The sequence below is a fragment of the Microtus ochrogaster genome, unplaced genomic scaffold (assembly GCF_000317375.1).
Source record: "Microtus ochrogaster isolate Prairie Vole_2 unplaced genomic scaffold, MicOch1.0 UNK1, whole genome shotgun sequence".
NCBI classification, from domain to species: domain Eukaryota; kingdom Metazoa; phylum Chordata; class Mammalia; order Rodentia; family Cricetidae; genus Microtus; species Microtus ochrogaster.
Window position 1 is genome coordinate 39,804,668 of NW_004949099.1, and position 11,652 is coordinate 39,816,319.

Genomic DNA, 11,652 nt, shown 5'->3' on the forward strand with positions numbered 1-11,652 from the left:
TCACAGTGGGAGAGACTGGCCGTCCAGGGCACCTACACTGAAGATGTGGTAGAGGGATTAGAAAAAGTCACTTGTATGTCTGCTGCCTCTTTTGGAACGGTCCAGACAGGGAGGGAACTGAGACCACCTGGGTAGCTGTCAGGCTTCTGGAATGAAGAGGATCCAGCTTCTCATGTGGCGCAACCCAGCACAGTCTGGGGAGGGGAACAGATGACCAGGGAGGAGGTGGGGGCCAGGCGGTGGTAGTAGCTGTCGGGAGTGTAGGCTAAACAACGTTGGTGGGAACCACAGATCAACTTTCATTCCTCTCACTGGCTCCACAGCGCAGGCAGACGATGCTGGCTATTTTGAGACGTTTCCCAGAATGGCGCTCGATGCATATCACGATCTCTCAAGGCGAGCTGGGGACTAGGCTTCAGAGTTTCCTTCACTCTCCCCAGCAGACACTCCCACGTGTGTTCAAGCCTCACCTCTGAGAACGGCATGCTGAAGTCACAGCAGACAACCACATCTGTCTCTCATCCTTCCCCAGTATGGAAAAGCACTGTGGCTAGACATCGTTCCAACCTTAGAAACAGGCCCCCCCAAATCCACATCTCTGGGGCTCACTGGCTATTAGTGACCCCAGTTTCTGCCTATATGTTGTATTTTCCATATTTGTTGGGTACAGTTCACTAATGCAAGCCTGTAGGGACCTGAAGGGTCCTTCCTGATCTCCAGACACCGTGCGGTATTCCTGTTTCTGATGGGTTTTCCCTAGATGGAAGAGACAAAGTCAAGGTGTTTATGTATCCTCCTGGGCAGCACATCCGCTCGCCCAGCTGGAGAAAGAGAAGCAAAGAGTAGAGTTAGCCTGCCTACAGATCTCTGCCCAGCTGTGTGTACAAGCTTGGCAGCTGTAGCTATGGTGTCTCGCAGGGGTAAAAGCCCTGCCCTTAGCTCAGCTGGGAATCATGGCTGCATCCTGCATGGCATATCCCTGTGCCACTCCCCACCCTTGAGCCCACAGAACCCCTCCACTCTTCCTGTTGTCCCCTCCATCTTCACAGAGGGAGCAGAAACAGCACAGGCGTCTCAGCCCATTTACCTCACCCCTCTGAGTGGTACCCTCCCATCACCGTTCATTGGGCGTTAATGCAGAATTGAGGTAGAGACCTCACTTCCCATATACACACCCCGGGACCTTGGACAACTTCCATGACCTTTCTGAGTCTGATTTCCATGTCTCTAAAATGGGTTTAGAAGTCACGTGAAGGCTGGAATTGGGGTCACTGTTCCTTGAGGGTCCTCTGCCAGATACACGAAAGTCGTATGGTGGATCTAAGGCCACCTTTATGTACCCCATCCTTATTCGAGAGGGAGGGAGGGAGGGAAGAAGAGAGGAAGGGAGGGAGGGAAGCTGATCCTTCTTTTTCTCCTACAGTCTCTCTCGCCCCACTCAGTTCCTTTCTTATGGCCACAGCTGAGCAATTGGAAACCTGGTAGTCCGTGAGCACTACCAGACCCTCCCCTTTGTGCTCCTCCTCTTTCCAAGGGCATCCTCTCTTCTTCACTTCACACATCCCTTGGGCATCCTCTCTTCTTCACTTCACACATCCCTTGGACGCTGCCCCTTGCACCTCTCAGTCACTGGTGCCATCTGCTCCTCCTACCACTTCCAGAAGCCCCCTCTGGGTCTTGTGCTCTTCACCTCACCCTCCCTCCGAAGCTTTGCTCCAGATGCCAGGCTCCTCACATGAATGCCCACGTGTCTCAAGAACGATCCTCTCCTGGAAAGGGTCTGTTCTCAGTCACCGACACTGGCTCCCTTGTGCTCCTCAGAGGTCACAGCCTCCTCTGAATGACTCAAGACTCAGAAATGAGAGCAGAAAAAAACAGAGCAAATAACCACAGCTGCCTCTCAGTTCTTTGGGAACTTCTGAGTAGAGCAATTTGTAAGTTGGGTCTACAAAGTAAATAGGGTGTAGAAGATCCTGGGCATCCAACACAATATCATTCTTATATCTGAACATTCTGTTTCTAGGACCTAACATGGATAGGAAAGGACCGGAAAGAAGGAATTGGCTCAAATGAACTTAGTGTTAAGCATTAGGCCAGGAACCACCCAATCACCTTCCTCTTTAACTTGCCAAGTTCTTGTCACAGAGGTCATAAACAGAATGGATTCAGCCTCAGAGTGGCAGACAGAAATGTCCTGTTGTCCTGCAGGCCAGGCCTTCCACTCAGATAAAAGCATCTCTTCTTTAGTCAACCTCAATGAGTAGGAGACACAATGACTTATCTTCCCGTTGACCTCACTGGGTTTGGAATCACCTAGGAAATACACTCTTGGGTGTCTTCAGGAAAGTTAACCAAGGAAAACCCATGCTAAATTTGGTTGGCACCATCCCCTGAGCTGGGATCTGAGGCTGAACAAAGAGGGGAAAAGGGAGAAGGCAGTACTCACCAGATTCCTGCATTAGCATTGCCTTCTTCACCATGGCGGACTGTACACCCTCAAACCACAAGCCAAAGGACACCCTTCCTGCCTTAAGCTGCTTTTGTCAAACATTTTGGCACAATACTGAGAAAAGTCACTAATAATACAGCCATCTTCCAAAATCCTCTTGGGAAGACAATTTTTCAAATGTTTGAATACTTAATACTTATTTCTTTAGGACAAACAGTATTTTTAATTCCAGAAGCTTTGTCATAAAATACGACTTTAAGGAAACTCAACACATTCCCAAAGAATGCTACCAGGACAAATGCACTGTTTAAGAAAAGTCAACATCTTACTAATTAACATTGTCATGCCAATTTTAAGATGTGTCATCGAATAATTGAATTTGTGACTTCATGTTCAGATTGTACTTTGTAAACACTTAGGAGATTAAGGGTCATTAAATTTAAAATTAAATACCGGGAGTGATTTATGAACATAGTCTTCAGTGGGTAAGGAAATTCAATTTATTAAGCCATAAAAGACCTGATAAAATTAATGACTCAGCATTGTTAGACTTGTACATGAAGTAACAAGTCCATTAAGGGTTTAAAATCCCATGGTACACTAGACCTGCCACATGCTGGGCCTGGTGACTCCCATTGCCTAGAGAAGCCATGACAGTGTGTTCTTGCAGGGCCCCTAAACCCACTGGCCTGGTAAGAAGTCCTTCCCTACTCTTGTGTCCTAGCTCCTGGTCTCAGAACCACTTCCCCGGCAACTCCTCAGTATCACTAGCGTCTGGAACGTTCCTCAAGGACCTGTGTATTCAGGCCTTGTTCCTCAGCGTGGCACTATTGGGAGTCGGTGGAAACTACTTAGAGATAGGTCTCCAGTTATTGGGTGAGAGTCCAAGGCTGTCCTCTCTCTCTTCTGGCCCTTGGCTCATGATCTGAGTGTGTTTTGATCCACCATGTGTTCCCGTCATGATGTGCTGACTAACTACAGGCCACCAACCGTGAGGACAATGAATTAGGAACTAGATGGAACCGATGCAAATGTTCTTCTCCTTTTATGAATTGACTATTTCAGGTCCTTGTCATAGTGATGGAGGCTTGACAAGGCTCTTCTGTTTAGGGAAGGCAGCATAATCCTGTGTCCTTCTCCACCTCGACAAGCTGCTACCCCAAGGGCAACAATCTTACACTTGGTCCTCAAACCCTTGTCAGATGCCTGCCATGTTCCAGATGTTGTCACCACAGAGTAACAGACAACAGACAAAACCCAGTCAGGCCCTGGCCTTTACAGGTTGTTGCTCTGTGGTGGAAAGAGGCAGGTGAGGGAAGCCAAGCATAGTAGTGCACACCTATAATCCCAGAACTCTGGAGGCTGGGGGTTGCTAGGCCCACGTCCACAGAGTGAGGTCCTGTCTCAAAAATGCCAAGTTTGAGTAAACATTATTCTAAGAGACAATTAGACAAGGATTAAAGGAACCCTGCGTACGTAGAGAAGTACCACCTTGCTCTTAGGGGTCAAGGAAGGCTCCCTGAAGGAAGGACTGCCTGGGCCCACAGGGACACTTTTTCTGGTCTTGGTGAGGAGAATGATGCCTGCATAGGGCTTAAGTGAGTCTGGCCACTCACTGTCATCAGAGCTCAGAGTGGTCCTCCTCACCTCTCTTTTTTCTCCACCCCCCTCCTTCCCTTCTCCCTCCTCCTCAAAATCAATACTATAGTTCAGGGAGACTGTAAAACCTCTGCAGTTGTTTTTTTACATGCTTTTCCCCAAAGGGATTTCCATAGCTGACAGCAAACTCTTAAAAACAAAGCAAAACCAGTCATGTTTGGTTCTATCCTAGGTGACTGGCTCCAGGCAGTGTCAGGGGTGAGCTCACTCTCCTGACATGGGTCTCAGGCTAGACCCGTCATTGGTTGGCCACTCCTACAATCTCTGTGCCACCCTTGCCCCAGCACATCCCAGAGGCAGGACAGACTCAAACACGACTGGAGGGGGGGAAAGTGTCAGTGTGATGATACGTAATGATATTCTGCTATACTCATAGATCGGTGCCTAGTCCAACAGTCATCAGAGAGGCTTCATGCAGCAGCTGAGAGGAACAGATGCAGAGAGCCACAGTCAAACATTAGGCTGAGCTCAGGGAATCCCGCTGAAGAGAGAGAGGAAGGAGTAGGAGCCAGAAGGGTCAAGGTCATCACAAGAAAACCCACAGAAACAACCAACCTGCACTCAAAGAAAGGAGCTCAGAGACCAAACCAACAACCAGGAAGCCTACGTGGGACTGACCTAGGCACTCTGCATACATGTGACAGTTGTGGGACGCCTAACAGTGAGAGCAGAGGTTGTCTCTGATTCTCTTGCTGGCTTTTGAGACCCTATTCCCCATATTGGGTTGCTTTGCCCAGCCTTAATACAAGGGGAGGTACTTAGTCTTATTATGACTTGATATGCCATGGGAGGCCTGCCATTTTCTGAATAGAAACAGAGGAGTGGATGGGAAGGAGTCACAGGACTTCTGGCAAATTTTCTCCACTCTGTTGTGGTCATTCAATGCTGATGTCAAAGGAGGAGCTTTGTTTGTTCTTTGAGGAAGGGTTTCACTGTATAGCCCTAGGCCAGCCTTGAACGCACCACATAGACCAGACTGGCCTTGAGCTTTTGGTAATCTTTCTGCCTCTGCATCTAGAGTGTTAGGGTTATAGATGTGCATTCAACTGAAGGAAGGGCTTTTACATGTTTCCACCCAGTGTTTCTAAGCCTGATACTTATTACTAATAAAATTACAGGCAGTGACTCATAAATCAAATGTTCCTGTTTGCTGGGCATGAGCCAAATGCTTGTCACATGCTATCTCGCTTAATCCCCTAAAGTAGATCTTTATTGTCTCCATTTTATACATAAGGCAAACTAGCTAAAGAAAAGGGAAGGGAACTTTCAAAAAGTGACGATACCTGGTTGAACCCATACTCTTTGGAACCACAGCAATCTGAAGTATTTTTCTCTCTTGACTACTCCTCTGTAATTCAAGAGACCCAGTTTCACAGCCAGTTCCATTGATGCAAAGTATTCTGTTGTCTTAAGGACGAACCACTGCCAAGCAATCTTCATGAAGTGCTCCTCTGACGGATCAGAAACTATCACCCATGAGGTAACAACACGCAGCAACAAGATGGTGGTACAACAAATCCTGAGATCATTGGGGGAGTTTTGTTGGGGTATGTGTGTGTGTGTATGCACATGTGTGTGGGCAGTTTTCTCCCTACCCACTAGTGCACAAAGTCATTTTCGTAAAGCACAACAGATACAAGCAAACCTGGGTCTTTCATGCTGTATTAGCATAGCTGCCCTTTCAAACCCAAGCTACTCACCTGCTGAAAATCCCAATAGATGTGCTGTCCTCTTTTCGCTGCCTCTAAACACAGCTCCAATGTGGGGTCCTCCCCGAGGCCAGAGTCCATCAGGCAGTACTGTTCATGGACGTCTTTTTTTGCAATGAGTTCCCCCACATAGAATTCCCCAGAAAGGAGGTAGTACACATTCTACAACAGAGCAAGGACACTGTGCTGGGCCCAGTCAGCGGGGAGGCCTCAGTCAGTAAACTGTACACTAGAAAGCCTAGCTAGCTAAAGAGAGGGCTGGGACCATTCTAAAAGCGCCTAGGGTAGGATTTGAGTTCGAGTCCTCTGGAGACACAGCAGTCTGAAGAATTTTTCCTTTTCAACCATTGTTCTGTGTTCAGTAGATGCGACTTCATGGGCAGTTTCAAGTTTACTCCCTATACATGGGCACAAAAACTTCAGGGAATTGGAGAAGATGTGAAGGTGGGTGGCCTGGTTGTTGGGAGAGCAAGAACAGCCTGTGACACCGAGCTCACTGCCTTACTCACCAGGCCTAGCACATTCTAGCAAGAAGGGCAGACACAAGAAAGGGCAACTCAGCCCACTTTCCTTGCTCCCAGAGCTCTATGATGGCTGGGCTCTAACATGCCCTTCCTAAGGCTCAAAGATTGGATGGTTGATGGCCAGTTAGTGGATCCAATCACTGAAAGATGACTGGGTCCTGGGCATGCCAATCTAATCAATGGATTCACCATCTCCTTTGTGGATTCATAATTTGATAACTAAAGGAGGACTAGTCGGAGAAGAACTGAGAACATGTTCTTAGGGATTGCATCTTGTCCCTAGTCTCTCCCCCACCCCTTCCTATGCTTGCATCCCTGATAGCAACTTGAATATGATTTTCTGCCTCACCAGAGGCCCATGCATTGGAGCCAAGCAACCACGGACTGGTACCTTGACCCAAAATAAATCTTTTGATTCTATGTTGTCAATCACAGGTATTCTACCACAGTGATGAAAAGCTGATGAACTTGATTCTAAAAGAATCATGACTTGCATGGATGATGGACAGGACTTACCTTTGAACAACTCTCTCAACTGGAGTTAAGACACCACCAATAGAAGCCCAAGTGATTCTGGTCACAGGGAAGCAGCCTTCCTCCAAATCCCTAACCTGATACAGACCTTCAGTAAGCTTGGATGGGTCTTTGTGACTCAGGGTTCCAACTGTTCTGCATTCTCAGTTCCCTAAAGACACCCTCCACTTGGTGTCGTGTCTATGCCGACAGGCAAGGGATCTTCCTTCTCTCTCTCTTCTCTGGCCTGCTTCCTTCTGCAGGAGCATAGGCGGGCTTGCTTGTCCAATGTCCAAGGCACACATCAGAAGAATGAATGGCAGAGCCACAAGCTTAGAGAGAAAGAGGTGATGGGGGAGACTGCCCATAAGACTTTCACCCGGAGGATGAACGTCACCAGCAGAGCCCTTCTGCCTGTCCTCCCTGCCCCTGTGGGCCTGCCTGTCACTGTTGTAGTTTTTGAATGAACAAGACATGCTTACACATTACCCAGAATGTTCATCTCCTGCCTTGCCCACCCTTCAACAGTACAGACACTCTAACCCACGGCACAGGTTCTCTGAGCCTGCACACACCCACTACCTAGACAGGGAGGCCAATGAGAGATACCTGTGCACTGGACTCACGACATGGTTTCATTTGGAGGGAGTTGTCTGGAACAGGTCCTCTGTTCAAGCAAATGCTGTCATCCAATGAATTTTTCATCTAAAGGAGAAAATACAACCACACTGTTGGAAAAAAAAATATATAGAAAGAAGACACTCCAGGCCCTGTGGTTTGGCTTATACCACGGGAGGACAGAAAACACAACCAGCAGAGGGCGATCTGATCCTGCCCATTTCAGAGGCGGGTGGGCAACCGTGGGATGGGGAACTAAGAAGGTCAAACAAGGGATGCATTTGCAAAGGGAACAGAGGTGGAGGAGAAAAAGAACAAGATGTTGAGAAGAAAGAGAAGAAAGGAAGCCTCTCGGGACCAAGAAGGAAGAAAAGACTAGAGCCAGATGGGTTTGACCCCTTGACTGCTTTGGGTTTCGAGCCTTGTCTTTCTACAACGAAACAGTTCTAATCTGAGCTGTGGCTTTCCAGCGCATACCCTTCCATAGCAGACGATGTTGGGCATCGGCGTCAGGAGCGGGTAGATAGTTTTCAAGTACCAGTCAAAGGTTTTGCATTTCAGTTTCTCCCGGAGTGCCTTTCTGGAAGAAATGTCTCCGTAGTCGATCCCAGAGTTCTGAAGAGAAAACACGGGTGGCATACGCTCATTAGACTTCAAAACACCCTTGACCCCATCGGTTGCTGTGGACTGTGTGGGCACTGGCTGTTTTCTCAGAAGCTAGAGGTGACCTTGACACTCATATTCACAGGGAAAGCAGAAGCCTGGAGCCCTGGGTGCCCCAACTAGCTTCTTCTCCTCACAGAGCCTGTGTGGGGGCCACTCAAGCTGATTGCTCATGACTGATCTCTCCTGTTTTGAGATGCCACTGGCACCAAAGATATATAAAATACGATGGACAGAAAATACTTAAACGAAACTTCCGGTACCAAGCTTCGGCCTGTGACGGGAACTTTCCGGAAGTGTTGCTTGCGAGGAGCCACCGTGAAGGGAGGCAGACAGAGAAGAAAATGCGGAAACTGTGTGTATCTACCATCTTCCCAGAATTCTTGTGAGGTCTGTTTCTGAGGGTACTCAGTTCATTGGCCTAGGGAACTTCCTTTACAGCTCGGCACAACCGGAATGCCACGCTCCTGAGATGAAAGCCAAGGAAGGTGGGGGAGGGGGCTCATTTGCCCTCCAGGCCTGCAAGCCTGAACACCAGGAGACTTCCTCTCCCAACAGGGAGCTAACTGCAGGAGCCTGCTGACATCTTAGTAACCACTTCGATGACTTTGAACTCTGAAGGAGGTTCAGGAATTTCTGCACATTTTTATCTTCTCCAGATCTAGTGGTTCCTGAGCCACACCCCGCTCCTGGTCTCTAGGCTTGCCTTCTAGGTTAATCCCAAGGCTTCCCCAGCTTTCTGGAGACTCCCCAAACATCTCCTACGATGGAAGAGGAATTTGCCAATGAAGGTGACCGTCTCTGTGAGCCAAGTGCATCTCAACAAGCAGGATCCAGAGGTCAGGGAGAAAACAGAGCACAGCCTCAGGCAGCTGGGATAAAGTGGGTTCAGCTCAAAGCACCCCCTTTCATGTGAACCCAACAACACTACAGAACCTCCTCCCATACATCCATGCCACTGCCCTATGTATGCCCTCTTAAGAGAGCAAATGCCTGGACCTGGGTATGTTGCTCTGTGAGAAGAATGCTAGCCTCACATGCATGAAGCCCTGGGTTCGAACCCCGGCACTGCCTGAAACCGAGAGTGGTGGCTTATACTCCTGGCCCTTAGGAAGTGGAGGGAGGAGGGTCAGAGACCCAGGGTCCTCCTCAAAGCCAGTGGGGGCTACACAGTCCCTATTTCAGAGGAAGATGGAGGACGAAAAGGCCCTGTGTTCAACACTTCTCACTATCAAATGAAGAACACGGAATCTGGAAGGCAGACATGTCTGAGTTTTGTCTCTGCTCCTGGCTGCCTGCACCAGTGTTATCTCCAACCATTTCGTCCCACCTCTCTTTGTCTCTGGGCTTCCTCATCCACAAAACATCCTGGAGGTGCACTCTGATGGTTAAAGAACTCATATATGAGCCAGTATGCGGGCTCAGACTTATCTTCCTGTCACTGAGGAAACTGAGGCAGGATTACCATGAGCTCTATGCCAGCTTCAGATACTGTGAAGACCCCATTTTTAAAATTGAATACATCAAGTACCTGTACACAGGGTCATATGTCCATCCGACTGCGAACTCTTGTCACACTGGGGACCGTACCTTACTCCACCAAGCCTAGGATGCTTCGTTTGTCCCCTCCCTTCTCATCCCCCACCGTTACTGCCACCTCCTCCTCTTTTATTTTTCCTTCTGTTCAGTGTGTGACCAACCTCGAGAGGAATGTTCCAGGCCAAGTAGACCATGTATTTGTGTTTGTCCATCCAGATTTCAGCCACCCGCAGAGCGTTCCGCCGCAGGGGAATCGCTGGGTCCATGGCATAGGGCTTGTGGGATCTCTCCAGGTGCCCGACCCGGGAGCAGGGTAAGATCTCAATCTTCCCTCCACACTGCCACACCTGCAGGCGAGGGACAATACCACCTTCCTTCAATAACAGGGTCCTACAGCCAATGAACGGGCAAAGCCTCTCTCTCTCTCTCTCTCTCTCTCTCTCTCTCTCTCTCTCTCTCTTATTTTTTTTTTTTTTTTTTTTTTTTTTTTTTTGAGGTAGGGTTTCTCTGGCATAACAGCTCTGGTTGACCTGGAACTCTCTTTGTAGACCAGGCTGACCTTGAATTCACAAAGATCCTCCCGCCTCTTCTGCCCAAGTGCTGGGACTAAAGGCGTGCGCCACCACTGCCCAGCGAGACCCTCCCCTTTTGAGAAAAGGTTTCACCCTGTAGCTTGAGTTGGCCTGGAGCTCACTATTTAGCCCGGATTAGCTTCATTACAGTCTTCCAGCCTTAGTTCCTTTAGTGCTGGATTGGGGACCCGAACACACTACATATTCTTCACCACTGAGCCATTTCTCCAACTCCCCAAAATATACGGTTTTGGTGACAGTAGATTTTTCTCATTCTACTGGGCTGATACCGTATTTCCTGTGTCTTCTCCTCATGGTAACCTCAAGAGGTGGCAATTTCTGGCAAAATTCTGGCAAGTTGCTCCAATTTAGGTTGGCAGCCTTCTACACCCTGCCCTGACCCAAGAGCTGCTGGCCCATCCCATGCCAGTTCAGTTAGCACAGCAGAAGTGTGTCCACCCGAGGAATGAATCTTATCAAGTGACATTCAAAATTGGTGACCCTCATCTCCTGCTCCTTCAGCTCTTGATCCATGGATGAGTTTCCTTCCTGAACAGTCAGGCTCACATCTGGACTCCACAGCTGCCTAGTTAGACAAAACGCCACCTTCTTGAGCCTCTGCTCACTCATGCGCAGGAAGAGTCAGCTGCCTTGGGGTTGTTAGGAGGACTTGATGGCATGCCAAGTACAGCAGCTAGTGGCTCGGACAAGGGAACAAAGGCAGATCGTTCCAAGTCCTTCTCTGTCTCTCCTCATTAGCCCAGATCTTGTAGACATTATATCCTAATTTAATTTGTTTCTGGCTTGGTTTTTTTTTTCTACAATCAATCATTTAAGAATTCAAATTCAAACACTGGGGCCTGGAGAAATGACACGGTGGTCTAGAGTCCCAGGTGTCCTGAGTTAGAGTCCAGGCACCAGGCTGCTCACAACTGTCTTTAACTCCAATTCCAGGGGAGTTGATGCCCTCTTCTGGCCACCAGAGGTACTGCATACATGTGGTGCAGAGAACAGGCAAAACTACATGCAGAAAATAATTTTCTAAAAAATTCAAAGCACGAGCAAGGAACTCAGGGCCATGAGGGGTGCACCCACACACTGAGACAATGGGGATATTCTTTCGCGAACTCATCAAGGCCAGCTGGACTGGGTCTGAAAAAGCATGGAATAACACCAGACTCACTGAACATAGCGGACAATGAGAACTGCTGAGAAGTCAAGAACAATGGCACTGGGTTTTGATCCTACTGCACGTGCTGGCTTTGTGGGAGCCTAGGCAGTTTGGATGCTCACCTTACTAGACCTGGATGGAGGTGGGAGGTCCTTGGACTCCCCACAGGGCAGGGAACCCGGTCTGCTCTTAGGGCTGATGAGAGAGGGGGAGTTGTCTGGGGGAGGGGGAGGGA

General features: G+C 48.7%; 1 protein-coding gene across 1 annotated transcript in view; it reads right to left on the reverse strand.

Annotated features, from left to right (window-relative positions):
* Window positions 1–615: 615 nt before the first annotated feature.
* The window catches only part of Galnt8 (polypeptide N-acetylgalactosaminyltransferase 8), a 33,621-nt gene continuing 22,584 nt past the window's right edge, over window positions 616–11,652 (reverse strand). Inside the window, exons 7-11 of the mRNA XM_005365344.1 lie at window positions 9,836–10,021; window positions 7,950–8,087; window positions 7,464–7,559; window positions 5,809–5,979; window positions 616–756 (exon numbers count right to left, since the gene is read on the reverse strand). Coding sequence (XP_005365401.1) covers window positions 616–756; window positions 5,809–5,979; window positions 7,464–7,559; window positions 7,950–8,087; window positions 9,836–10,021 — 732 coding nt within the window. The remainder of the gene's footprint in view (window positions 757–5,808; window positions 5,980–7,463; window positions 7,560–7,949; window positions 8,088–9,835; window positions 10,022–11,652) is intronic.